This window comes from Struthio camelus, chromosome 35 (genome assembly GCF_040807025.1).
Source record: "Struthio camelus isolate bStrCam1 chromosome 35, bStrCam1.hap1, whole genome shotgun sequence".
Taxonomy (NCBI): Eukaryota; Metazoa; Chordata; class Aves; order Struthioniformes; family Struthionidae; genus Struthio; species Struthio camelus.
This window is the reverse complement of record NC_090976.1, coordinates 928706-955948: the sequence shown is the minus strand read 5'-3', so window position 1 is coordinate 955948 and position 27243 is coordinate 928706. Positions and strand designations below refer to the sequence as shown.

The window sequence follows — 27243 nt, the reverse complement described above, 5'->3', positions numbered from 1 at the left end:
GTAGTTGGAGGCGTGTAGCTAGCGGTGTCCCGCAGGGGTCAGTGCTGGCTCGGGTCTTGCTCAATGTATTCCTCCATGACGTGGCGGAAGGGCCAGAGGGCACTGTCAGCAAGTTTGTTGATGCTGCCAAACTGGGAAAGGAGTGTCTGACAGAGCAGAAGGCTGTGCTGGCATTCAGAGGGACGTGGAGAGGCTGGAGAGCTGGGTGGAGAGGAACCTGCTGAAGTTCAGCATAGGCAAGTGGAGGGTGGTGCCTGTGGGGAGGACTAAGCCCCTGCAGCAGTAGAGGCTGGGCGGAGTGGAGGTGCTGGAAAGCAGCTGTGCAGAGAAGGAGCTGGGGGTGCTGGTGGAGAAGTGAAGCATGAGGCAGCAACGTGGGCTTGTGGCCTTCTTGGCCACACTTGATACCCCACTGGCATGCTGGGGTGCATTCGGAAGAGTGTTGTGGGCAGGTGGAGGGAGGTGCTGCTGCCCCCTCTCCTCAGCCCTGGTGAGGTCGCATGTGGAGTAGTGTGTGCGATTGTGGGCTGCCCAGTGCAAGAGAGAGCTGGCAGCAGGGGAGAGAGCCCTGCGGAGGGCTCCAAAGAGGATGAGGGGAGTGGAGCATGTCTCCTCTGAAGAAAGGCTGCGAGAGCGGGGCCTGTTGAGCCTGGAGAAGACTGAGAGGCGGTCTCCTCGGTGGGTAGAGGTCTGTGAAGGGGGGGTGTCGAGAGGCTGGGGCCAGTCTCTCGTGTGTGTTGCCCAGCGACAGGAGGCAGAAACTGAAAGGCAGGAAGATCCATCCCAAGCTGAGGACAACCTTCTTTTGTGGGAGGGTGACGGAGCACTGGCACGGGTGGCTGCTTTGCTGGAGATATTCCAACTCAGCCTGGACGCGATCCTGGGAAAGATGCTGTAGAGGCCCCTGCTGGAGCAGGGGAGGTTGGACTAGATGACCTCCAGAGGTCCCTTCCAACCTCAACTGTTGTGTGCTTGTGTGCTTGTGTAAGTGAGGAGAGTAATTTTTCAGGTGGTGGGGCTCAGACCTGGTGGTCCCAGGGGATTTATCCCCAACTCTTTCTAAAAGCAAGGGAGCGATTACCTTTGACCACCTGCCTCTGGAATTCAGCACTGTGGCCTACAGTGGCCTCCACGTGTCTTTGCCGCTGCACAGGTTGCCCCAATGGCCCGCGGTGCCCTGAGAGTGTTTCTGCCCTGGGTCGGGTTGCCCCAATGGCCCGCAGTGCCCTCGGGGTATCCCCATGCCAGGATGGGTCCCCCAATGGCCCACGGTGCCCTGAGGGTGTTGCTGCCCCGCTGTGGGTCCTCTCATGGCCCACCGTGCTCTCAGGGTGTCCCTGCCCCAGCGTGCGTGTCCCTCGACCCACAATGCTCTCAGCGTGTTCCTGCCCTGGTGTGGGTGCCCCCCAAAGCCTGTGATGCCCTCAGGGTGCCCTTGCCATGGCGTGGGTCCCCCCCATGGCCCGCGGTGCCCTCCAGGTGCCTCCGGGGGCCCTTTGCCATGTCCCCTCATGCCTCCCCTTTTGGGCGCCCTCCCACGTCCCCTCCCATGTCTCCCCCCTCGCCTGCTCCCCATGGCTCCTGCCCTTTCTGCGCCAGCGACAGCCCTGATGGCTCGCAGCCCACAGGCGAGTCACACCAGGGCAGGCACACCTCGAGGGCACTACAGCCCATGGGCAACCCGCACCAGGGGCAGGCACCCCTGTGAGGGGCTGCCCGTGACCCCTGCTGGGGCAGGGACACCCCTGAGGAATTACACGTTGCTCCTTTAGCCCCTGTGCTGGCCTCCTCGTCATGCCTGGCAGCAGGAGGGCTGGGAGCTGGCGGGGCCCCACAGCAAAGCCATGGCTGGACGTGGCTGAGCTGCCGGGTGCCCTCAGAGCGGAGGTGGGAGGCAGCGCAGCACAGCCTGACTGGCACCGATGCTTGCCTTGCCTTGCCTTGGGCTTTTGCAAGGCCAGTGCTGCCTTTGGCCTTGAGGAGCCACCCAGGACCTGCTACCCGCAGGAGCCTGGGGCTCTGCAGCCTTTTGCTTGAGAGCTGCTGCAGGGGCGTGCTGGGAAGTGGCAACACTGGCAGCAGTCTGCTGGCTCGTGCCTGTCCTGGCAGTGTGCTGCTGAGCCCAGGCTGGAGTGCGGGAGCAGGATGCCTAGCTGGGGCCAGAGTGTTGGTGGCCTCGTAATGCCTGGCCTCGATGACCTCCCTTGAAGCCAGCAGAGTCAAGAGGCCAACCGTGGGCCCTGCCTTGCATAGGCAGGGGCACCACAAGTGATTCCTTGTCAAGGCAGAATCCAGTCAAGACCTCTGTGGTCTTTCCTCCATGGGTGGCCCTTCTGGAGGGGGGAAATGGAGCGCTCCTCTGACTGCGGAATCACCCATCCTCCCACAAGGCCAGCAGCCCTCTGCACCGCGTCCCGCTACCTCTGCCTCTTTTGGCAAGGGGCAAAGCCTCACGCTCAGTTTCTGTTCTGGGCTGTTGAGGCGGAGGCCAGATGGAGGAAGAGCCTCCTGCGTCTCCTCAGGGAACGGAGCACTCTGGAAGAGGGGCTGAAGCTCCCCACCTCCCCTCGGAGCACCTGCCCACCAGGCTCTGCCCTGCTTTCCCTCAAGTGCAGGGCAGAGCTCTTGAGACAGAAGGTGTGAAACTCCAGCCCTGAATGCCGAAGCCACTTGTGATGGCAACGCTCCAGAGCTTCACACCGTCCCTTGTCACCGCCAGCCACAGGAGGCCTAAGGCCCGTGGAGAGTTGGGGCCTGCGGGATGTTTCTGGAGAGGGCAATTTGGCCAAAGCTTTCCTCTTCCTCTCCTCTGCCTTTGGTGGCCCAGCAGAGCAGCTGCTGCTTTGCAACAAAGGCATGAGCCTGCACTGCCAGGGGCTGCTGGGAAGAGTGGCCATTGTGCCACTCGCAAGACAACCGTGACTCTTTTAGGGGCAGAGTTTTCTCTTTTGCTTCTGTCGCCGCAAAGACAAGGCAAACGTGGTGAAGAAACAGGGCTGCTTCTTTGGGAACAGCACAAGCAAGGGGTGAACTTGTAGAGCACCACTGGGGACGGGACATGCCTGAGCAGGGCAGCTGCCCTGCAGGCAGGCAGGGAGGAGCCCGGCTGTGCAGCATGCTCAGCTGTGGGGCCTCAGGGGGCAGAGCACGCCAGCGTCAGCATTGCTGCTCTAGCTCTGCTCCAACCGAGCAACAGCCCAGAAGCACGTGCCACCTCCCCCAGCTTCTGCGGAGCCGAGAGCGCAGGGCTCGTAGGCTAAATGCTGACGGGGAGTTTTCCTGTGGAGGCCTCAGCATCAGGATGGTCTGTGTTGCCAGGGCACTGACGCAGGGATGGCTGTCGTTCTGGAGGGGCTGAAGGGCTGGCGCACAAAAGAGCAGGCATCAAACCTCCACATCTGCAGAAAGCCCAGGCGTACTCTGCAGGCAGCGCCAGCCCCCTCAGCCTTTCCTAGGCCCACGAGGAGGCTGCGGGAGCAATGGGCCCGCTGGAAGTTGCTGCTCAAGGCTGCCCTGAGGGCCTGGAAAGATCCCCCCTCTCCCCTCTGCACGGAGACCTAGAGGCCTCCTCGCCGGGTGCTGCACAGGGGCGCGCAGCACACTGCTTGGGCACCTTCCTCCAGCCCCACCAGCCCAGCCGACACCACGCTGCCCGCACTCACCTTTGCGGACGGCCTGCAGCTTCTCCTCACTCCGGGGCCGCATGTGCCGCGCAGCCAGCCCTAGGCACACACAGCCGTCCCTGCTCACGCTCCTCCGCGTGCTCTCAGCAGCACAGCTCCCACTTGCCCAGCCAGCCTGGCCACGGGCCCTCCTCCCCCTGGGCAGGGCTGACCCCCGTGCAGCACAGCGCAGCACCCAACCAGGGTGTGTGCCACCAAACAGGGCTCCCAGCAGCCTGTGCGCGTGGGCAAGGGTGGGAGAGGGAGACCCGGAGCCCCTGGCGCCTCAGGCCACCACCAAACAGGCAGGGCTGCAGGCACCTGAGGCCGCCCCGCCTCAGAGGGCCACCCCGGCTGTTGTGGCTCACCGATGAACCTCACGGCCGCCTCTCGCAACGATGCCTGGGGGTCCTGCAGGTATGGTAGGCTCTGGCCCACGTAGTCCTCTGCCCTGCTCCTGTACCGGGCCAGCTGCAGAGAGCCCAAGGGCACAGGCATGGCACAGACCCTCTGCAGGGGGTCAGGCCCACCCCTCCTCCCAGGGACACCCTCCGCATCCCTCCTGGGCCAGCGCGGTCACAGCTCCCAGGCAGCAGCCACCCGGCGATGAGGGGCGCAGGGACCACAGGACGGAGCAGAGGCGGCAGGTGCTGAGAGCCCCCTGTGCTGCTGCCAGGCCCAGCGGGAGCAGGTGCCCCATCAGCCGCCAAGAGGCACTGAGGGCACAGGGGCCTGCAGAAGAGCCGGTCAGGGCTGGGCCCTCGAGGCAAGAGCCCCTGTGGGCAGCTCCAGGCTGGGGCTGCAGGCAGCAGCAGAGGGCGAGCAGCCGAGCTGTGGGTCCCAGCGCCCCATACAATGGGCATGGGGCAGAGGCGTCGGGTGGCCCCGGGCCTTGGGGGCTTTGGGGCCGTGCTTACCATGCACTCGCTGATCTTCCCCGTCTGCCCTGTTTTGGCCAGGTGCCGGAGCTGCTCCCACTGCAGAAGTTGTGCTGCTTGCAGGAGGGTTTCCCGAGAGGCCTGCGGAGTAGCCGAGACTGGGAGATGGCACCGCAGGCACCACAGCCCGGCCCTTTAGGGAAGATGGAGCTCGGGAAAGGGCCTAGCCCGCACTCAAGGCTGCGGTGGGCTGGGACAGGCAGGGAGGGCAGCTCTGCACTATGCTCTGGCCCTCAGGAAGTTGGGACCCCCAGGGACACCCGCTCCAAGGTGCTGAGACCCACCCACGCCGCTGAGGCCCAGCCACGGGCTGCCAGCCGCCAGAGTCGTGGCCTTCCCTGGATCCCTGCTGCCAGCAGAAATGCCCACCTGGGCCACTCGCCGCCTCTCGTCACTCATGTGGAAGAAGAGTGGCAGCAGGCTCCTCTGCACTTCCTGCTTCATCCTCCATTTGTCGCTCCACCCCACGGTCTCCATGACGTCTTTGAAGAGGAGTATGGAGAGCTGTCGCAGCTGGCTGGCCTCCTGGTGGGAGGCAGGAGGCCAGGGGAGACCTCAGCAATGGCCGGGGCAGCCAGGCATGACAAGGGCTGCCCCAGCAAGAGGCCTCACGCTCTCTGCGCACAGCTGTGCCCCAGCCCAGCAGAAGGCCAGAGCTGGGGCTCTGCTCAGCAGGCCGCTGCTGCGGGAGCCGGGGAGGGGACGGAGGGCTGGCCTGCAGAGGCAGCACACGCTCTCCTGGCTGCTGGGTGCCTCTGCCTCCTAAGGGGACTTTCTGCCCCTGGGCCTTGGTCAGGCCCGCCCACGAGAACTGCATGGAAAGGGGCAGCCTGTCCCTGGCCTCAGGTCTGCTCGTGGCTCTTTGTCTCTGCCCCAAGGCACAGCCAGAGCTGCAGGGGCTCCGCAGGGTACAGGGCAGCGGGACAGCGTGCCTCCTGGCCCAGTGTGGTGAGTATTGCAGGGCACAGCGCGTCCTGACACTTCCCAGCAGCCTTGGTGGGAGGTACAAAGTCACCCAGCAGTGGGCCCGGCAGGCAGGGACACACCACACGCGTGGCCATGCCTGCATGGCCCGAGATGTGCAGCAGAGCCCGGGGCTCTCATGCCAGCCTTACATCGTCAAAGAGGGGCAGGAGCATCTCCATCAGCTGCAAGGTAGTGGGCTGGGCCCTCTGCCTGTCCGTGTAGCTGAAGACGTTCCTCAGCACCATCAGGGCTTTCAGCCGGATGTCCCTGTCAGCATCCTGCAGGCACTTCATCAAGTCTGGCAGCAGCAAGTGCATTTTTCTTGCCTGCGTGACACACCCAGCATGCTTTTGGTGAAGCCAAGACAGACTAGGCTGGGAGAAGCTCTGCCCGAAAGAGCTGGGACAGGCCGGGCCAGCCCTGGGAGCCCTTTCAGGAGGGCACGGATGCCTTTCTCCTGGTGCTGCACAGCCACCACACCTGCCAGGTCCCAGCAAAGCCCAAGACACTGCCTTCCCCCTAGCCCTCTGACCACCCCCACGCTCTTGCACAGCTTTGCCTGGCTCTCCCCTACTCACCATCGTGGCTCTCTCAGACACTGGGAGGAGGCCTCTGAGTACCAGCCAGCGCATCACTGCAGAGTGATGGCGCACATACCTCTGCAAGAGGTTGAGCACCCGCTCCTCCACCTTGCGGAGGTCAGCGCAGATCAGCAGCTGAAACACACACGGCACTGAGAGACGGACAAGGCCTGCGGCACTGCCCGCCCCCTGACGCCGTGCTGGAGCCCACTGACAGCTCTGGGCAAGGCCTGCAAGGCCACACAAAACCCCTCCTGCCGGCAGCTGTGACCACAGAGAGCCTGCGGGACCCCGCAGCCCTTTTCCTGTGCCCCAGGGCACACCTGCCCACCTGCTCCTCTGCCCTCTGGACCCTCTGCAGCCTCTTCTCCTCCTGCCTTGGACGAGCAATTGACTACAGAGAACTGGCACCAGTGCTGGCAAGTGGCAACTGGCACCGCCTGTCATCAGGCCTACCTCACTGAAGAAGGCCATGGCCGGGATCTCCCGAAACTCGTCCTCCCTCTCGAGTAGCGCTACCAGCTGGTTCAACATCCAGCGCTGCTCAGGAGCTGGGCTCTTCCTTATCTCTCTAGCAGGGCGAAGCAGGCTCTGTCAGCATGCAGCTGAGCAGGCAGACCTCGTCGGCCATTGCATTGCTAAGTCTAGCCCCTGACCTAGAGGCCAGGACACGCGGGCTAAGGCCGCCTTGGCATTCCTCTAGCACAGCCCCTGCCAGTTGCTCACACACTGGCCATCTTTCCCCACTGCAGCCCACCACTGCCCACCCAGGGCAGCATCTTCCGGCGCCTTTTGCCGGCAGAGCAGAAAGACGCCCAGAGCAGAAAGTCACGGCCTAGCGACACGGCCCATTTCCTGCCCACGTGGCAGGCTGGTCCCCATGGGCTCCTCCGACGTGCCCGTGTGCATCTTGCCCCGTTCCTGGAGCCCTCTCTCTGGTGGCACTGCGTGCCCACGGAGCCATGGCCATCTGTGTGGCCTGAGCGCCGTCCCAAAGGCAGGGGACTGCAGGCCCCTGGGAGGTGACCGGTCCTGCCAAGCACCCTCTCGCACCCTTGCTAACACCAGCTCCTGCTCCAGCAGCTCTCACAAGTGGGCAGGAACAAGAGCAGGCAGCTCCCCTTGCCCCCTCAGCTGTGCAAGCCCTCCTCCCAGGTGCTGAGGCTGCAGCCCCTGCCCTGCAGAGCTGGGGCCCCCCTGCCATCCCACAGCGAGGGGACTGTGCGGCACAGAGCTGGCCTAAGAGGGCTCTCACCTGGCCACTACAATGACTCCCAAGTGCAGGGTCTCAGCGCTGAGAAGCATGTGCCAGCCACCCTGCTGCCTGATGAGCAGGGCTTGATGCTCGTAGCCAGCGCAGCAGAAAAGAGACTCCAGGGTCTGCACTGCAGAGCTGTGCGCAGAGCAAAGGCTAGCTCACACTGGGAGCCCGGCCCTGGCTCCAGGTGCATGCGAGGGATGGAGGAAGCGGGAGGGGGCACCTGACAGGGCTGGTGGGAGTGCACGGGTCCCATCGGTGGCATTGCCTCCGGAAGACAGCAAGGTCTTGCGGCGTGAGCTCTGCCGTGAAGGCAATCTGGAAGAGCAGGGCCAGGCAGAGGCAGGAGAAAAAGGCCTTCACCTCCTGCGAGCGGCTGCACTGCTGAAGGAGCTCACAGAGCGCCCTGGTTGCCTACAGAAAAGAGCGAGAGTGGGCTCTCCCTGCAGAGACAGCCCCGTCGGCCTGCCGGAGCCCGGGGGGAAGCGTGCAACCTGCCGCTTGCCCCCGACAGGTGAGCCCAGTGCTGAGGGCAGGCAAGGTCTCCTGTGGGGACTCACGGCCAGGGCAAGGACGCGAGTGCTGTCCCTGGTGGTGAGAAATGGTTTGCGCAGTGGCCGCTCCTCCAGCATGCTGAGCAGCTCCCAGAGCACCTTCCTCAAAGTGCTGGCCTTGGAGAGCATGGCCGTGGCCGTGGCCCCAGGCCCGCTGCGAGCCTGGGCGGCTCTGTCAGCAGGGCTGCCTTGGCCACGGCTCTGGGCGCCGGCCAAGCGGCTGAGAGTGCAGAGAGAGGCCAAAAACTTCATCTTGTGGGCTTCTTCCTGAGGGCCAGCAGGAGAGAGACAAGCGGAGAGCATGAGCGCACAGGAGGCACGGCCAGTGGCAGCAGGGTGCCGGGCAAGGGGCACTGTCGGCAGTTACCCTTGTTGGGCCCGTGAGAAAGGCCTGGATGCACGCGAGGGCTTCCTGCTCCTCTCTGTGCACGGGCAAGCAGCTGGGGGCAGGAGCAGCTTGGCCTGAGAAAGAGCGAGCAGGGAGAGCTGTAGGAGGCAGGAGAGGCAGGCGGCAGCGCTGTGCCCTGCGTGCAGGCGCGTTGCCGGCTGGGCGGAGGCAGCGAGGCCGTGGTCGGGGGCGGGCGGGGGGCACCGAGAGCCCGGCTGCCCTGTGCTCGCCAGGGCTGGGAGGTGGCTGCCAGCTGGGGTGGGCTGGTGGAGCAGAGTGAAGTGGGGCTGAGCTGCCTGTGGCAGGCTGCGGCCCAGAGCAGGAGGTGGGTGGCCTCTGGTGCCCTCCTTGCCGGGGGGACGCTGTGCGTGGCCGGCTGCAAAGCCGAGAGCAGGCCAAGGCATGCTGGCACCGCAGGGCCACCAAGCGCCTTGGCAGCCGCCTGCAGCTTGCCAGGCAGGGGGGAGCCTGCAGCAGAGCGGGGCGGGCTCGCAGCCCCCAGCCCTGCCCAGCCCCACGATGCCCTTCACTCACCCGCCTGCAGCGGCTGGCGCTGGGGCTGGGAGCTGATCTCCTTGGCGGCTCCATGCTCCTCCTGCTCCTGCCAGGCCACCCTGGGCCTCCGGGGAGGTCTCTCCTCCTCCTCCTCCTCCTCCTCCTTCTCCTCCACCTGCCAGGCCACCCTGGGCCTCCGGGGAGGTCTCTCCTCCTCCTTCTCCTCCTCCTCCTCCTTCTCCTCCACCTGCCAGGCCACCCTGGGCCTCCGGGGAGGTCTCTCCTCCTCCTCCTCCTCCTCCTTCTCCTCCACCTGCCAGGCCACCCTGGGCCTCCGGGGAGGTCTCTCCTCCTCCTTCTCCTCCTCCACCTCCTCCACCTGCCAGGCCTCCTTGGGGCTGCTGGGGGGTCTCCCAGCCATCCTGTGCAAAGGAGAAAAGGTGCTGCCGGTTGGCCAAGGGGGAGCCTGCACTCAGGCCTGGCCGCATCGCTGTGTTGCCACAGTCGGGAGCCAGTTGTCCTGAAGGAGCCTGCCCTGGGACATGGCGGAACAAATGGGGGCAAGGGTTTTTCAGCAAGCAGCCAATGCCCTGGAAAAGGCCTCCTGGAGGCTCTCCAGGAACATTGGCCTCATGTGGCTGGAATGGGCAAAGGAGCGCACAGGCGAATTCAGGCTGTGCCTTTGGCACACCACAGGACTTGACTGGGCCGATGCCAACACCTTTTGCCAAGGCAGCGCTTTCAGGAATGCCTCTCGCAAGCAGAGCTGGTGGAGGGTCCTGGGGGGGTGATGCCAGCAATGCTGGCGTGTCCTTGGCCGTCCTCGGCTGTGCTGGGCCCTGGTGCCCTGCTATGGCCGACAGCAGGGCTGTCCCCAGGACGTCTCTGTCCTCCCAAGACGGTTCAGATGCTGGGCCACACCAGGCGATGCTGGTGTCAGCCCAGCACTGCTGCTGGCGGGTCCCCAGCCCTTCCTGGGAAACCTTAACCCTGCAGGGCCGGTGGTGGCTGCGGGTGCCATCATCCCCAGCCCTGCCTCACCACCTTCTCCCACCTGCTCAAACACCCTGCACCCCACAGAGACACGCGCCCCCCACAACCCACCCATCCCTCTTACGCAGGTCGGGAGCCGGGGAAGCCTTAGGAAACGCCTCGGTCCGGCACGGCTGCCTGGGGGCAGCAGGGAAAGGCTGTGCTCAGGGTCCTCCTCCACCAGCCCTGCACACTCCTGCCCTCTGCCTGTGCTGTCCTCCTGGACACTGCTGGGCTGAGGCTGGGCCAGCGCCTGCCTGTGACATGGGCACATGTCACAGCAGCCCGCTCACAAAGGGCCCCGCTCTCCCCTGCCAAGCCCAGGAGGGAAGGATGGTCCCTGCCGCTTGCTGCGGGGCCAGCCCTTGCTGGGCAGCCTCCACTTGCCCTCTGGTCCCCACACACCCTTCTCACGCACCACTTCACTTTGCAGGCCTTCCGCTCCCCTTAAGCCCTCTGTCCGCCCCCCAGGCATGCGCTTTGCGCTCTGCTGCTCACCAGAGCCCAGCTGCCTTTCTCTGGTGGCCTTCACACTGCACACGGCCCGTCCCCATGGCGCCCCCTAAGGAAGCACCATGGACTTTGCCCCCTTTCATTGCCTCCTGACCCCCCGTCTCAGAAACGCTCCTCTCTCCATGTGGATTTGTGTGGAAAAGGCTCCCGTGGGTGTCAGTGGAGAAGGAGTGGCACTTGTCTGTGCGCAGAGGCACCCACAGGAGCATGCATTTGGCAAAGAGCTCTCAGGATGGCCCGTGTTAAGAGCACTCAGTGCAGCAGGTCCACAAGCTGCCGGCACCTCTGCCTGCTGTTGCACCAGACAGCCCAAGATGGAGAGCAAGAAGAGGGCTGACTCCTGAGGCATCGCAGAGGTGGCACTGGAGGCAGACAGTGACCACGGGCAGCTCCAAAAGAGCGGGTACAAGAAGGCATGCTCTGCAAACTCTGCACATGGTCAGCAACTGAAGAAGAGCCCAGGAGGCATGGGGAGGACTTGTAGCTGGCGTCCTTTGTGCTCCCGCTCATCAGGATGGATGTGGGACCTCACCTCTGGACACAAGTGTCCCAGTGCCTGCCTGCTGGGTGGACAGGGGAACATCCCGGTCAGGTTCAACATGTTTCCTGCCTTCCAGAAATCTTCCTTGGAAGACAGGTGTGATCAGGGTTCCTTTTCCAAGCAGGGCCACCTAGGGCAGGATTTCCACTCACGTTCTGAATACCTCCAAGGAGGGAGACCCCACCACCTCTCTGGGATACCTGTTGAAGTGCTTCATCAACCTCCCCGTCAAAAAGTCTTCTCCTATGGAAGCACAATGTCTTGTCTTTCAGTTGTACCCATGGCCTCTCAGCCTGTCGCTGGGCACCACCGAGAAGATTCTCACCTCATCCTCTTGACACCCTCCCTTCACAGACTTCTAGACATGGAGCAGATCCCCCCTCACTCTTCTCTTCCCCACGCTGCACAGTCCCAGCTCTCGCAGCCTTTCCTCATGGGAGAGAGGCTCCAGTCTCTCCCACATCTTTGTAGGCTTTTGCTGGACTCGCTCTAGTAAGTCCATGTCTTTCTTGCCCTGGGGAATTGAGAAGTGGACCGAGCACTCGAGGTGTGGCCTCCCCGGTGCTGCCAGGAGCAGGCCCACTGTTCCTCCTGCAGTCTTGCTGAGTAACCTCGGGAGCTCAGCACCTGTACTCCTGGATGCAGTTGGAGAGTCCAGTTGCCTCAGAAGACACTTGGGCTACTTTGTTCTAGGGGCTGGGCTCGCGCTGTTCCTCGGCAAGCTGCAGTCATCCTGAGGTGCTTTTCTTCTGCAGCTGCGGCTGCCACAGTTCTCTGTCCGTGGATGGAGACTCCACAACCTCTCTGGGCAACGAGAGCTTCCAGTGTTTGACCAAGCTCCCAGGAACTGTGTTTTCCTTATGTTTAAGGAGAAGGTCTTGGGTTTCAATTTGTGCCCATTGCCTCTTGTCCTGTCCCTGGGAGCCACCTGGCTAGGAGCCAGTCTGGCTCCGTCTCCTTTACTCCTCCGCCATGAGGGATTTCTACATGCTCCTATCCAGAAGATCCCCCATGGGCCTCCTCTGCTTCCCGCTCAACAATCCCAGCTCTCTCAGCCTCTCTCGGTAGCACAGATGCTCCAAGGCCTTAATCTTCTTGGTGGCTGCACTTGTGCCAGGAGCTCCATGCCTTTTCTTGTGCTGGGGAGCCCAACACTGGTTCCAGCACTCCAGGTGGAGACTCACTCGCACTGAGCAGAGGGGAAGGAGCGCCTCCCTTCACCTGCTGGCAACACTCTTCCCAATGCTGCCATGGATGCTCATGGCCGCCTTTGCCACAAGGGCACATTGCTGCCTCGTGCTCCACTTGGTGTGCACCAGGGCCCCCAGGTCTTTTTCTGCAAAGCTGCTTTCCAGCTAGCTGTCCTCTAGCCTGTAACGGTGCAAGGAGTTCTTCTTCCCCACAGAGGGAATACTAACTCCTTCGCCTTGCCATCCAGCTCCTTCTGCCGGTCCAGCAGGAGCAGGTGGTCTTCTCCTGGGCTCTGTATACTTGGCCCAGCACAGACGGCAACATCCCAGGCTATCCATGTGGCTGATGACAGAGTTGATGCTGGCTTTGGCGGAGCAGAGAGAGCAAGCGCTGGGGGAAGAGGAGCTTTGCTCTAGGCAATGGGTCAGCCACCCAAAGTGAACAGGAAGCCAGTGTGACAGCAGGTCCTCAGGTGAGTGGGTGCTACTTCGGTATTGGAGCAAGTTCCCACTCAACTCCCTGGACTCCTGCTGCCTCTGCAAAAAGGAAGGTGCGTGCTCTTCTTCATGACTTGGAAGTAGCATTCACAAAGGCCCAACGGGGGTTGAGTCTGCGGTTCAATATACCATGAAAGGTGAGCACTGCAGAAGCCCAGCTCTTTCTGTAGACCCACACCAGTCGTCAAGGCTGTGTTGTGCAGACACTTCACCACAAGCTTAAGCTTTCCTTCCGGCCCATGAAAGCTTGTGGTTGCCTAGTGCAGCTTTCAAGGTATCCTAGGCGAGCTCTCAAATGTGCTGCTTTTCAAGAAGGAAGCGTAGGGTTCTTTCCCAACTCTAGCTTTCACAGTCCACTCCAGTGCAGGCTCCCTGCGCGTGCATGATCTACACCAGAGCAACTACCTTTGCTAAGATATTACAAGCTTGCTCATGTTACGAGAAAGGCCTTAAGGAAGCATTCTGACTGGAGAAATGCTTCTGCATGCCACTTTCCCTCTAAATCCAACCTCACAGCAGCAAGAGCTAGCTGACAAAAGCACTGGGTTTTTACATGACACCATCAGTTGGCAGCAAAGGCCCAGGCCTCTACCAGCCCCTCTGCAACAGTGTGACTGCTTGCACTACTTATTCTTTCACTTCTTCTTGCTCTCAACCAGAGAAGCCCCAGGCAGCCACAAGCCCTCTGACCATGGCAAAGGCAGAAGAGTCACCCCTCTTGGCCTTTCTGCCCCACATATGAGATGCCCCCCGCAAGCTCCTCCAGTGAGGAAGTGGCATCTGTCCTGATGGCTTTGGATCCCTTCCATAGTCCCGAACCAAAACCCTGCTGCTCCTTACCCAAAACTAGCTGGTAGGCAACTCCTGGTTCTAAAAGCCAGAAAAATGCCATGCCACTGCTGCCTTCATTCCCTGGGATGACTAATGATGCAGATGCCACTGCAAACCCTAAGTGTCCCTACCACATGGCATGGCTGCTTCCCTGCCTAGCCAAAAGCTTGGGCTCAAGAGCAGAAGGCAGAAGCCCACCTCTAGAGACGGGCGTTGCTAGAGGGCCAACAGCAAATGGAGAAAGGGGCAGAATGGGGCCTGACCTTCTCTTGTGTGAGATGGTTGGCGGAAAGGCTGCAGGGACTGCAGTCGACTCCAGGTGACTCGTCTGGCAGCAGGGGAAACCCAAGGGCATGAACAACGCATGGTTCACAGAGCCAGCCTCCATCGCTGCATGGCATCAGCCTCCAGAGAACATGGTACTGCACCAGAGGGGCCTCTGAGCAAGGCAGCCCTTAGCACCACAGCTGTGCGGTCTCTGAACACCTACATAGAACAGGTCACTTGTCACGCCTTCATGTTTTCGAAAAGGCCACGGAACAAAAGATTTCTGCCGACTACAGCCTAGAAATACCCAAGGCATCACCAAGAGAATGTCAGTCTTAAGGTTTAAATCCTCTTCTGGCTCCACCTTTCCGGGCCCTGGCCTACGCCGAGGAATGATTTCACTGCCGTCCTGCCTGGGTGGGCTCTGGGGAGACCCATGCTTCCCAGCACTGTCCAGATTTCTACCTGAGCCAGGCTTGCTATGCCTGAGCCCCGACTATACTTCTTGCCAGCAAGGACTCAGTTGTGTGGCAGATGGCAGCAGCGGAAACATTCAGAGCAGGATGCAAACGAGACCTCCATCGCCACAGCAACCAGCTGGGCAATCGAGTATTCTGCATCCCAGGCCTTACGAGTCCTCTCAAGCCAACAGGCCGGAGAATGGAAGCGGATGAGCTCTGGGAGCCCAGGCACCAGCCAGGACTAGAAGAGAGGCTCAGCTCCAAGAGGCCACCATTGGTACATGGGCTCTGCAGCCCGGAGAGCGCAGAAGATTGCCAGGGGCTATTTCTGTCCAGAGGATGTTCTCAGGGATCTGAGGGCATTTGGGGGGGGGGGTGGTTCTGGGGTTGGGGGGACACAGAAGCAAGCTTGAGGCTTTTCTGCAGCTGCCAGGCTGCAGCGCCGGCTGAAAGCACCCCTGAAAGCCCGGCCCGGCTGTCTGCCAGCAGGTGCTGGGGAAGGCCTGGTGCAGCCTGGGCCGCCTCCGGCCCCGCGGGAGCCCCCAGTGTTTGCGCCCCTCCTCCTGGCAGCCCCTCGGCTCGCTGTCGGCGGCGCTGGCCGTTCCCCTCCCAGCTGCGAGGGGAGAGCACGGCTCCAGCTGTGCTTGTCGCCCGTCCCGGCTGGCCGCAGGAGGCAAGCCGGCTTCCCTGTGCCTCCTGCTGACGGCTGTCCTCTCTCAACGGGCAGCTCCGCATCTCCTCTCGGTGTGCAGCCCGGCTGCGGGGACCGTGGTGAGGAGGACGTGCGGAGGCCCCTGGTTGCTGTGGCCAGGCCCAGGCCTCTCGAGTATGGCACTGAAGAGCCCGTAGGAGAGCTGTGCCCTTCTGGAGGGGCGCTCGCAGCCCCTGGGGACCCCTGCCCGCAGATAGTCTTCAGGGGATGTCTCCGAAGGGCAGCCTTGTCCTTGGTGGGGCAGCAGGAAAGGGGCCGGCAGCAGGAGCGCTGCCCCTCCGCTCTGCCGCGGCTCTGGCCGCAGAGGAGGTGGCTCGTGCCCCGGCTGCTGTGGCCTGCAGGACGGAGGTTGTGCAGGGTGGGAGAGGGCACGCGAGGGGCTTGCTCGGAGAGAAATGCCTGCAGCGAAGGGGACGGCAGGGAGGTGTGCAAATTCCCCTTCCCACAGCACTTGTGTGTGACTTGCTCTCCTTCTCCGACCAGATCTGCACTGGGGTCGGAGAGCTTTTCCTGCTGGCAGCTGTTTGTGTCCTGCGTCTTGTCCCTGGCAGGGCCCGCAGAGGCCAGCCCAGGAGCCCCTGGGCGCTCAGCTGTGCCCTGCAGACCCTTCCCCGCAGCGGGGCAGTGCCTAGGGGCATCTGCGTGTTGGCAGGTGCTGAGGAGCAGCTGGGACAAAGCCTGCTGGCGCCAGCCAAGGGGATGCTGGTGCTGTGTGGGGGCAGAGGAGTGGGGGAAGGCACTTTTGGAGCTTCCTCGCAGACCTGCTGATCTCTCGGTAGGCTTGGGAGTCTGTGGCCCTTGTCCAGACTTCAGAGCTCCTTCTCCCTCTCCCCGCTACCGCGACAGGAGCAAAGGGAAAGCAGAGGCTCAGGAAAGCTCCTTCCTGGGGATGGAGTCCCTGCCTTGACCTTCCTCCTGAGAAGCGCCTGGGCAAGTGTGCCGGGGGTGAGCGGGAGCTGTGAGCAGCCCTGCCCCACACAGTGCCTCCTCTCTCTGGGGGACTGAGCCTGGCCTGCTGGGGCCGCTCCTTCCCCCCACCGCTTGCCTAGCCGGTGGCCAACCTCTTTGCAGTTCTCTGGATGTCTCCTGGAGGAGGCTGGCTTGTGCTTTGTGCCTGCTGGGAGGCCGATGCTGGTGAGCTGTGTTGGAGTTTGCAGTTCACCTTTCTTTAACCCCCATCAGACTGCCCAGCCCGGATTGGCAACCCCCCCACACCCCCCAACACCTTCTCCTTTTGCTTTTTGGATATAGACACTTTGCTGTCATTCATGATTTTATTTGCTGTGGAACCTCATTTGCCCCGTCGTTCTCTCTTTCCTGGAAGCTTCCCCTAAATACCATTGTATATAGCTACTGCATGTTTGTCTGGATTGTTTGACTGAAATTGGTAAAGGTATATCATTTGTAAATCCGTTGACCCGAGGATTGTAACCCTATACCGCCTAAACGACCCCAATTCTTTTCTAGTTGGCAAGTCCCGGGGAGAAAAATGAGTTTTCCAAAATGCCCTTCAATTGGTGTGGGCGCTCCTGTGCTCTGGAGCGGGAAAAGGTGTGACTGAAGACCAGCGCAGAAGGCAGGGTGTCTCTTGCAAGAAGCGGACCTGGAGGACACAGGCCTTTCTTGCCATCTGGAGTTTTACCTTTGCAAAGAGCAGCCTGTGCTGAAAGAGGCTGTCTTGTCCTAAGACTGGATTTGCACTTAACATCTACCTGCCCGGGCCCACCCGGCCCCCAAGGGTTTCTGCTCGACTTGGGTAGCGTCTTGACACCAAATGTCCTTTGCCTGATAGGAGAGGTGCAGTTAAAGCTTGGATGGTGAGGTGGACTGAGACCAGGCTGGATGGCCGAGCTCCGAGGGTTGTGGGGAGTGGTGCAGAGTGTAGTTGGAGGCGTGTAGCTAGCGGTGTCCCGCAGGGGTCAGTGCTGGCTCGGGTCTTGCTCAATGTATTCCTCCATGACATGGCGGAAGGGCCAGAGGGCACTGTCAGCAAGTTTGCTGATGCTGCCAGAGTGGGAAAGGAGTGTCTGACAGAGCAGAAGGCTGTGCTGGCATTCAGAGGGACGTGGAGAGGCTGGAGAGCTGGGTGGAGAGGAACCTGCTGAAGTTCAACATAGGCAAGTGGAGGGTGGTGCCCGTGGGGAGGACTAAGCCCCTGCAGCAGTAGAGGCTGGGCGGAGTGGAGGGGCTGGAAAGCAGCTGTGCAGAGAAGGAGCTGGGGGTGCTGGTGGAGAAGTGAAGCATGAGGCAGCAACGTGGGCTTGTGGCCTTCTTGGCCACACTTGATACCCCACTGGCATGCTGGGGTGCATTCGGAAGAGTGTTGTGGGCAGGTGGAGGGAGGTGCTGCTGCCCCCTCTCCTCAGCCCTGGTGAGGTCGCATGTGGAGTAGTGTGTGCGATTGTGGGCTGCCCAGTGCAAGAGAGAGCTGGCAGCAGGGGAGAGAGCCCTGCGGAGGGCTCCAAAGAGGATGAGGGGAGTGGAGCATGTCTCCTCTGAAGAAAGGCTGCGAGAGCGGGGCCTGTTGAGCCTGGAGAAGAGAAGACTGAGAGGCGGTCTCCTCGGTGGGTAGAGGTCTGTGAAGGGGGGGTGTCGAGAGGCTGGGGCCAGTCTCTCGTGTGTGTTGCCCAGCGACAGGAGGCAGAAACTGAAAGGCAGGAAGATCCATCCCAAGCTGAGGACAACCTTCTTTTGTGGGAGGGTGACGGAGCACTGGCACGGGTGGCTGCTTTGCTGGAGATATTCCAACTCAGCCTGGACGCGATCCTGGGAAAGATGCTGTAGAGGCCCCTGCTGGAGCAGGGGAGGTTGGACTAGATGACCTCCAGAGGTCCCTTCCAACCTCAACCGTTGTGTGATTGCGTGATTCAGTGAACAGGGCATGGTGACCCAGAGGCACGTGGCTGAGCCCGTGCCAGTGTGGCCCTGCACCTGGGCCTTGAACTGGAAGTAGCGACGAGCTCTATATGCTTGCTGCGCGTGCGCGTCTGCAGAGCTAATGAACGCTCAGATAATGAGGTATCATCTTTGCAGCGAGTGAAGGACCTGGAGGAGGAGACCGGAGATTTGCGTGACGCGAAGGTGGTAGCGCAGGAGTTAATTACAACCCAAACCGAAAAGGCTTGGCAATTAACCCATAGCGGAGAGCAACTGGTTTTACGAGCGGCTGACAAACACCGCATGCACTACGGTAAAGCCCCAGCTACTGCTGCCCAGGAAGGAGCAATGATAACTAGACCATCCCGGGAGCCCGAGGAGCGGGATGGTGATGTTTGCAGTAGTTCATCTGGCTCGTAGATTGAATTTGGATTCGAAGGAGAACCAGCTCCTCCTCCGGTCGGACCTCTTGCGCGATTCAAGCGGGGAGAAGCAAAGAGATGGGAAGGCAGTGGAGCCGTCTCGGCCGTATACCCCCAAGGAGCTGCGTGAATTTTTAGCTACTTTCCAGCCGCAGCCCGGGGAGTCTTTGTCAGCCCGGTTCGTGAGAGCATGGGATGCAGGTGCTGCATCGCTTCCTCTCTTAAGAGAGGAGCTGAATTTAATGAGCGTAGCGGGTGTCTACGAGCTGGGCAAGGGCTCGCCCAAGCCCGTAGAGCTCGATGTGGGCACGGACGAGGGCGCAGAGGCCGCCACGGGCGTCTACAAGCTCAACAAGGGCTCGTCCAAGGCCAGCGAGCTCGGCAAGGGCCCGCACGAGCCTGCAGAGACCACCACGGGCCCCTACGAACTCGGTGAGGCTTACAGCAGCCCGTACGATCTTTACCCTGGTCCGTGCACGCCTCTAAGGCTCGTGCCGATCTCATACAGGCCCACGCTCTGCCCTCGAGTCTTGCACAGCCCCCTGTTTCGCTCTACGGGCTCATAGGGGCCCGCACTGAAGTCTACAGGTTTTTATGGGCCTGTACCCTGCTCCTACAGGCCAGCGCCGGACGCGTATGGACCCGCATCGCGCTTCACGGGCTCGTATGGGCTCTTCCCGAGCTCTGTGGGCTTGCTCAGGCCCTTTTCCAGCTTGTGGGAGCTTGTCAGGGTGTGTGGGAGCGTGTCGGGGCGTGTGGGAGGGTGTTGAGGCATGTGGGAGCATGTCAGGCCATGTCAGAGCATGTGAGGGCATGTGGGAGTGGGTTGGGGCATGCTGGAGTGGGTCAGGGCCTGTCGGGCCGTGTTGGGGCATGTGGGAGCATGTCAGTGTGTGTGGGAGCGTGTCAGAGCGTGTCGGGGTGCGTGGGAGTGTGTTGGGGCATGCGGGAGCGTGTCAGGGCATGTGGGAGTGGGCCAGGGGCGCGTCGGAGCGTATCGGAGCGTGTCAGGGCCTGTTGGGGCCTGCCAGGGCGCATGAGAACATGTCAAGGCGTGTCAGAGCATGTGGGAGCGTGTCAGAGCCTCTTGGGGCATGTCAGGGCGTGTGGGAGCGTGTCAGGGCGTGTGAGAGTGTGTCAGGGCGTGTGGGAGCGTGTCAGGGCATGTGAGAGTGTGTCAGGGCGTGTGGGAGCATGTCAGGGCGTGTGGGAGCGTGTCAGGCGTGTGGGAGCGTGTCAGGGCGTGTGGGAGCGTGTCGGCGTGTGGGAGCATGTCAGGGCATGTGAGAGTGTGTCAGGGCGTGTGGGAGCATGTCAGGGCGTGTGGGAGCGTGTCAGGCGTGTGGGAGCGTGTCAGGGCGTGTGGGAGCATGTCAGGGCATGTGAGAGTGTGTCAGGGCGTGTGGGAGCATGTCAGGGCATGTGGGAGTGTGTCAGGGCGTGTGAGAGTGTGTCAGGGCGTGTGGGAGCGTGTCAGGGCGTGTGGGAGCATGTCAGGGTGTGTGAGAGCATGTCAGGGCATGTGGGAGCATGTCAGGGCGTGTGGGAGCGTGTCAGGGCGTGTGGGAGCATGTCAGGGCGTGTGGGAGTGTGTCAGGGCGTGTGAGAGCGTGTCAGGGCGTGTGGGAGCATATCAGGGTGTGTGGGAGTGTGTCAGGGCATGTGAGAGTGTGTCAGGGCGTGTGGGAGCGTGTCAGGGCGTGTGAGAGTGTGTCAGGGCGTGTGGGAGCATGTCAGGGCATGTGGGAGTGTGTCAGGGCGTGTGGGAGCATGTCAGGGCGTGTGGGAGCGTGTCAGGGCGTGTGAGAGTGTGTCAGGGCGTGTGGGAGCGTGTCAGGGCGTGTCAGAGCGTGTCAGGGCGTGTGAGAGTGTGTCAGGGCGTGTGAGAGCGTGTCAGGGCGTGTGGGAGCGTGTCAGGGCATGTGGGAGCATGTCAGGGCGTGTGGGAGCATGTCAGGGCATGTGAGAGCGTGTCAGGGCGTGTGGGAGTGTGTCAGGCGTGTGAGAGCATGTCAGGGCGTGTGGGAGCGTGTCAGGGCGTGTGGGAGCATGTCAGGGCATGTGGGAGCGTGTCAGGGCGTGTGAGAGTGTGTCAGGCATGTGGGAGCATGTCAGGGCGTGTGAGAGCGTGTCAGGGCGTGTGGGAGCGTGTCAGGGCGTGTGAGAGCGTGTCAGGGCGTGTGGGAGCGTGTCAGGGCGTGTGAGAGTGTGTCAGGGCGTGTGGGAGCATGTCAGGGCGTGTGGGAGCGTGTCAGGGCGTGTGGGAGCGTGTCAGGGCATGTGGGAGCATGTCAGGGCATGTGAGAGCGTGTCAGGGCGTGTGGGAGCGTGTCAGGGCATGTGAGAGTGTGTCAGGGCGTGTGGGAGCGTGTCAGGGCGTGTGAGAGTGTGTCAGGGCGTGTGAGAGCGTGTCAGGGCGTGTGGGAGCATGTCAGGGCATGTGGGAGTGTGTCAGGGCGTGTGGGAGCATGTCAGGGCGTGTGGGAGCGTGTCAGGGCGTGTGAGAGTGTGTCAGGGCGTGTGGGAGCGTGTCAGGGCGTGTCAGAGCGTGTCAGGGCGTGTGAGAGTGTGTCAGGGCGTGTGGGAGCGTGTCGGGGCGTGTGAGAGTGTGTCAGGGCGTGTGGGAGTGTGTCAGGGCGTGTGGGAGCGTGTCAGGGCATGTGGGAGCATGTCAGGGCGTGTGGGAGCATGTCAGGGCATGTGAGAGCGTGTCAGGGCGTGTGGGAGTGTGTCAGGGCGTGTGAGAGCATGTCAGGGCATGTGGGAGCGTGTCAGGGCGTGTGGGAGCATGTCAGGGCATGTGGGAGCGTGTCAGGGCGTGTGAGAGTGTGTCAGGCATGTGGGAGCATGTCAGGGCGTGTGAGAGCGTGTCAGGGCGTGTGGGAGCGTGTCAGGGCGTGTGAGAGCGTGTCAGGGCGTGTGGGAGCATGTCAGGGCGTGTGGGAGCGTGTCAGGGCGTGTGAGAGCGTGTCAGGGCATGTGAGAGTGTGTCAGGGCGTGTGAGAGCGTGTCAGGGCGTGTGGGAGCGTGTCAGGGCGTGTGGGAGCGTGTCAGGGCATGTGAGAGTGTGTCAGGGCGTGTGGGAGCGTGTCAGGGCATGTGGGAGCGTGTCAGGGCATGTGAGAGTGTGTCAGGGCGTGTGGGAGCGTGTCAGGGCATGTGGGAGCGTGTCAGGGCATGTGAGAGTGTGTCAGGGCGTGTGGGAGCGTGTCAGGGCATGCGGGAGCGTGTCAGGGCATGTGAGAGTGTGTCAGGGCGTGTGGGAGCGTGTCAGGGCATGTGGGAGCGTGTCAGGGCATGTGAGAGTGTGTCAGGGCGTGTGGGAGCGTGTCAGGGCATGCGGGAGCGTGTCAGGGCATGTGAGAGTGTGTCAGGGCGTGTGGGAGCGTGTCAGGGCGTGTGGGAGTGTGTCAGGGCGTGTGGGAGCGTGTCAGGGCGTGTGAGAGTGTGTCAGGGCGTGTGGGAGCATGTCAGGGCATGTGGGAGCATGTCAGGGCGTGTGAGAGCGTGTCAGGGCGTGTGGGAGTGTGTCAGGCGTGTGAGAGCATGTCAGGGCATGTGGGAGCGTGTCAGGGCGTGTGGGAGCATGTCAGGGCATGTGGGAGCGTGTCAGGGCGTGTGAGAGTGTGTCAGGGCGTGTGGGAGCATGTCAGGGCATGTGAGAGCGTGTCAGGGCGTGTGGGAGCATGTCAGGGCGTGTGGGAGCGTGTCAGGGCGTGTGGGAGCATATCAGGGTGTGTGGGAGCGTGTCAGGGCGTGTGAGAGCGTGTCAGGGCGTGTGGGAGCATGTCAGGGCATGTGAGAGTGTGTCAGGGCGTGTGAGAGCGTGTCAGGGTGTGTGGGAGCATGTCAGGGCATGCGGGAGCGTGTCAGGGCATGTGAGAGCGTGTCAGGGCATGTGAGAGTGTGTCAGGGCGTGTGGGAGCATGTCAGGGCATGTGAGAGCGTGTCAGGGCGTGTGGGAGCGTGTCAGGGCATGTGAGAATGTGTCAGGGCGTGTGGGAGCATGTCAGGGCGTGTGAGAGTGTGTCAGGGCGTGTGGGAGCGTGTCAGGGCGTGTGAGAGTGTGTCAGGGCGTGTGGGAGCGTTTCAGGGCGTGTGAGAGTGTGTCAGGGCGTGTGGGAGCGTGTCAGGGCGTGTGGGAGCGTGTCAGGGCGTGTGGGAGCGTGTCAGGGCGTGTGAGAGCGTGTCAGGGCGTGTGAGAGTGTGTCAGGGCGTGTGGGAGCGTTTCAGGGCGTGTGAGAGCGTGTCAGGGCGTGTGGGAGCATGTCAGGGCATGTGAGAGTGTGTCAGGGCGTGTGGGAGCATGTCAGGGTGTGTGGGAGCATGTCAGGGCATGTGGGAGCATGTCAGGGCGTGTGGGAGCATGTCAGGGCGTGTGAGAGTGTGTCAGGGCGTGTGGGAGCATGTCAGGGCATGTGAGAGTGTGTCAGGGCGTGTGGGAGCATGTCAGGGCATGTGAGAGCGTGTCAGGGCGTGTGGGAGCGTGTCAGGGCGTGTGGGAGCATGTCAGGGCATGTGGGAGCATGTCAGGGCGTGTGGGAGCATGTCAGGGCGTGTGAGAGTGTGTCAGGGCGTGTGGGAGCGTTTCAGGGCGTGTGAGAGTGTGTCAGGGCGTGTGGGAGCATGTCAGGGCATGTGAGAGCGTGTCAGGGCGTGTGGGAGCGTGTCAGGGCGTGTGGGAGCATGTCAGGGCGTGTGGGAGCGTGTCAGGGCATGTGGGAGCGTGTCAGGGCGTGTGAGAGCGTGTCAGGGCGTGTGGGAGCGTGTCAGGGCATGTGAGAATGTGTCAGGGCATGTGGGAGCATGTCAGGGCGTGTGGGAGCGTGTCAGGGCGTGTGGGAGCGTGTCAGGGCATGTGGGAGCGTGTCAGGGCGTGTGGGAGCGTGTCAGGGCGTGTGAGAGCATGTCAGGGCATGTGGGAGCGTGTCAGGGCGTGTGGGAGCGTGTCAGGGCATGTGAGAGCGTGTCAGGGTGTGTGGGAGCGTGTCAGGGCGTGTGAGAGCGTGTCAGGGCGTGTGAGAGTGTGTCAGGGCGTGTGGGAGCGTGTCAGGGCGTGTGGGAGCGTGTCAGGGTGTGTGAGAGTGTGTCAGGCGTGTGAGAGCGTGTCAGGGCGTGTGGGAGCGTGTCAGGGCGTGTGAGAGCGTGTCAGGGCGTGTGGGAGCGTGTCAGGGCGTGTGAGAGCGTGTCAGGGCGTGTGGGAGCGTGTCAGGGCGTGTGAGAGCGTGTCAGGGCATGTGGGAGTGTGTCAGGGCGTGTGGGAGCGTGTCAGGGTGTGTGAGAGCGTGTCAGGGCATGTGGGAGCATGTCAGGGCGTGTGGGAGCGTGTCAGGCGTGTGAGAGCATGTCAGGGCATGTGGGAGCGTGTCAGGGCGTGTGGGAGCATGTCAGGGCATGTGGGAGCGTGTCAGGGCGTGTGAGAGTGTGTCAGGCATGTGGGAGCATGTCAGGGCATGTGAGAGCGTGTCAGGGCGTGTGGGAGCATGTCAGGGCGTGTGGGAGCGTGTCAGGGCGTGTGGGAGCATATCAGGGTGTGTGGGAGCGTGTCAGGGCGTGTGAGAGCGTGTCAGGGCGTGTGGGAGCATGTCAGGGCATGTGAGAGTGTGTCAGGGCGTGTGAGAGCGTGTCAGGGCGTGTGGGAGCATGTCAGGGCATGCGGGAGCGTGTCAGGGCATGTGAGAGCGTGTCAGGGCATGTGAGAGTGTGTCAGGGCGTGTGGGAGCATGTCAGGGCATGTGAGAGCGTGTCAGGGCGTGTGGGAGCGTGTCAGGGCATGTGAGAATGTGTCAGGGCGTGTGGGAGCGTGTCAGGGCGTGTGAGAGCGTGTCAGGGCGTGTGGGAGCGTGTCAGGGCATGTGAGAATGTGTCAGGGCGTGTGGGAGCATGTCAGGGCGTGTGGGAGCATGTCAGGGCGTGTGAGAGCGTGTCAGGGCGTGTGAGAGCGTGTCAGGGCGTGTGAGAGTGTGTCAGGGCGTGTGGGAGCGTTTCAGGGCGTGTGAGAGTGTGTCAGGGCGTGTGGGAGCATGTCAGGGCGTGTGAGAGTGTGTCAGGGCGTGTGGGAGCATGTCAGGGCATGTGAGAGTGTGTCAGGGCGTGTGGGAGCATGTCAGGGCATGTGAGAGCGTGTCAGGGCGTGTGGGAGCGTGTCAGGGCATGTGGGAGCATGTCAGGGCATGTGGGAGCATGTCAGGGCGTGTGGGAGCATGTCAGGGCGTGTGAGAGTGTGTCAGGGCGTGTGGGAGCATGTCAGGGCATGTGAGAGCGTGTCAGGGCGTGTGGGAGCGTGTCAGGGCGTGTGGGAGCATGTCAGGGCGTGTGGGAGCGTGTCAGGGCATGTGGGAGCGTGTCAGGGCGTGTGAGAGCGTGTCAGGGCGTGTGGGAGCGTGTCAGGGCATGTGAGAATGTGTCAGGGCATGTGGGAGCATGTCAGGGCGTGTGGGAGCGTGTCAGGGCATGTGGGAGCGTGTCAGGGCGTGTGGGAGCGTGTCAGGGCGTGTGGGAGCATGTCAGGGCATGTGGGAGCGTGTCAGGGCGTGTGGGAGCGTGTCAGGGCGTGTGGGAGCGTGTCAGGGCGTGTGGGAGCGTGTCAGGGCGTGTGAGAGCGTGTCAGGGTGTGTGGGAGCGTGTCAGGGCGTGTGAGAGCGTGTCAGGGCGTGTGAGAGTGTGTCAGGGCGTGTGGGAGCGTGTCAGGGCGTGTGGGAGCGTGTCAGGGTGTGTGAGAGTGTGTCAGGCGTGTGAGAGCGTGTCAGGGCGTGTGGGAGCGTGTCAGGGCGTGTGAGAGCGTGTCAGGGCGTGTGGGAGCGTGTCAGGGCGTGTGAGAGCGTGTCAGGGCATGTGGGAGCGTGTCAGGGCGTGTGGGAGCGTGTCAGGGCGTGTGAGAGCGTGTCAGGGCATGTGGGAGCATGTCAGGGCGTGTGGGAGCGTGTCAGGGCGTGTGAGAGCGTGTCAGGGCGTGTGGGAGCGTGTCGCTCCCCGTCGGGATGCATCCGGCCACAAGACGCCATGGTTTTCCGTGCCGGGCCGTGCGTCTCCGTGCCAAGCCATGGTTTCCCGGGCCGAGCCGTGCTCTCACACGTCCGGCCCCCGTCTCACGCCTCGGGCCACGTTTCCCTGCGGCAGGTTGCGTCATTCCGTGCCGGGCCGTGTTTTCCCATGTTGGCCCATGTTTCTCCGCATGGACCTGCCTTTCTCCATGCCGGGTCGTGTTTTTTCCCTGTTTCGGGCGTGTTTTCCCCGTGCCGTTGCCCCACGGGGTCCCGGGGGGTGGGGAGGGGGGGTGTCCCATGGAGGGGGGCTATGGGGCCAGAGGGCACCTGGGGGTCCTATGAGGGGGTCAGAGAGGGGACTTGGGGTGCCGGGTGGGGGATGCAGGGCCGGAGGGGGCTGTTGGGGAACATTGGGGTCCTGGGGGGAGATCGGGGGGGGTCTCTGGGGCTGGGTGGAGGGTAGGGGGGATGTGGGGGTCCCTAAGGGGGTGGGGGGAACATTGGAGGGGATGAGGGGGGTCTCTGGGGCCGGGGGGGGGGGGGATGTAGGGCCGGAGGGGGCTGTGGAGCCATTACAGTCCTGCGGGGGGGATCGAGGAGGTCTCTGGGGCTGGGTGGGGGGGAGGAGTGGGGCTGGGGAGGCCGTGGGGGTCCCACGGGGGGGGATCAGGGCGCATGGGGGGCAGCGCTGGGGGCCCTCCGGAGGGGAACTACAGCTCCCGGCATGCCCCGCGGCCCCGTCCCGCCTCCGCGGGGCAGAACTACCGCTCCCGGCATGCCCCGCGGCCCCGTCCCGCCTCCGCGGGGCAGAACTACGGCTCCCGGCATGCTCCGCGGCACGGCGGTCACCGCCCCACCCCGTCCCGACATGCCCCGCGCGGCTGCCACCGAGTTCGCGGCCGGTGCGCAGAGCGGCGCTTCCCTCCCTTCCTGTCCCCTCTCTGCCCCGGGTCTCGGGGGGGCTCTAGGGGGGGCTCTAGGGGGTCTCTGAGGCCGGGGAGGCTCTGGGGGGGTCTCTGGGCTCAAGGGGCCTTTGTGGGGCTGGGGGGGGGTCTCTGGGCTGGCGGGGGCTCTAGGGGGGTCTCTGTGGGGCCGGGGATGGCTCTGAGGGGCTCTAGGGGGTCTCTGGGCTCTGAGGGGGGCTCTGGGAGGGCTCTGGGGGGTCTCTGGAGGGCCACGGGGGGGCTCTGGTGAGCCGGGGGTCTCTGGGGGGGCTTTAGGGGCTCTAGGAGGGGGTCTTTGCGTGGCAAAGGGAGGTTCCAGGGGGTCTCTGGGCTCTGGGGTGGGCTCGGGGGGACCGGGGGGGCTCTAGGGGGTCTCTGGGGTCGGCTCTGGGGGACCGGGGGGGCTCTAGGGGGTCTCTGGGGTCGGCTCAAGGGGACCGGGGGGGCTCTAGGGGTTCTCCGGGCTCAGGTGGGGGCTCTGGGGGACCGGGGGGGCTCTAGGGGGTCTCTGGGCTCAGGTGGGGGCTCTGGGGGACCAGGGGGGCTCTAGGGGTTCTCCGGGCTCAGGTGGGGGCTCTTGCTGGCCGGGGGGGGTGCTCTGGGAGGGCTCTAGGTGGGTCTCTGGGGGAACGAGAAGGGCTCTAGGGGGGCTCTGGGCTCGGGGGGGGGAGCTCTAGAGGGGCCGGGGGGGCTCTGGGGGGGCTCTGGGCTCGGGGGGGGGCTCTAGAGGGGCTGGGGGGGCTCTGGGCTCAGGTGGGGGCTCTGGAGGGGCTGGGGGGGCTCTGGGCTCGGGGGGGGCTCTAGAGGGGCTGGGCGGGGGGCTCTGTGGGGGCTCTAGAGGGGCCGGGGGGGCTCTGGAGGGGCCAGGGGGGGCTCTGGGCTCGGGAGGGGGCTCTAGAGGGGCTGGGTGGGGGGCTCTGGGGGGGCTCTAGAGGGGCCGGGGGGGCTCTGGAGGGGCCAGGGGGGGCTCTGGGCTCGGGAGGGGGCTCTAGAGGGGCTGGGGGGGCTCTGGGGTGGGCTCTAGAGGGGCTGGGGGGGGGCTCTGGAGGGGCCAGGGGGGGCTCTGGGCTCGGGAGGGGGCTCTAGAGGGGCTGGGCGGGGGGTTCTGGGGGGGCTCTAGAGGGGCC

The 27243-nt window shown here is 63.3% G+C and overlaps 1 protein-coding gene and 1 long non-coding RNA gene across 5 annotated transcripts; one reads left to right on the top strand and one right to left on the bottom strand.

Moving 5' to 3' along the window:
- The first annotated feature begins 139 nt into the window (after positions 1–139).
- LOC138063759 (uncharacterized) lies at positions 140–19357 on the top strand. Of its 4 annotated transcripts, none has more exons than XM_068923730.1 (3): positions 140–236; positions 17921–18618; positions 18806–19357. In XM_068923730.1, the coding sequence occupies exons 2-3, from the start codon at positions 18150–18152 to the stop codon at positions 19354–19356; spliced, it is 1020 nt and encodes a 339-aa protein (XP_068779831.1). In that variant the 5' UTR covers positions 140–236; positions 17921–18149; the 3' UTR covers position 19357. The 4 variants fall into 4 exon arrangements, with proteins under 4 accessions (XP_068779831.1, XP_068779834.1, XP_068779832.1 ...); XM_068923731.1 differs by lacking the exon at positions 140–236 and adding an exon at positions 16890–17004; XM_068923732.1 differs by lacking the exon at positions 140–236 and adding an exon at positions 17012–17451.
- On the bottom strand, positions 2981–4063 carry LOC138063760 (uncharacterized). Its single transcript, XR_011137145.1, has 2 exons — positions 3663–4063; positions 2981–3362 (listed from the first exon to the last, which is right to left on the bottom strand). It is a non-coding gene; the product is annotated as an uncharacterized lncRNA (long non-coding RNA).
- Positions 19358–27243: the final 7886 nt, after the last annotated feature.

Excerpts from the sequence above, each read along its gene's own strand:
- LOC138063759 (XM_068923730.1), top strand. The coding sequence starts at position 18,150 with ATGGTGATGTTTGCAGTAGTTCATCTGGCTCGTAGATTGAATTTGGAT. Across the intron at positions 18,619-18,805 it reads CACGGGCCCCTACGAACTCG|GCCAGCGCCGGACGCGTATG; the intron begins GTGAGGCTTACA and ends CTGCTCCTACAG.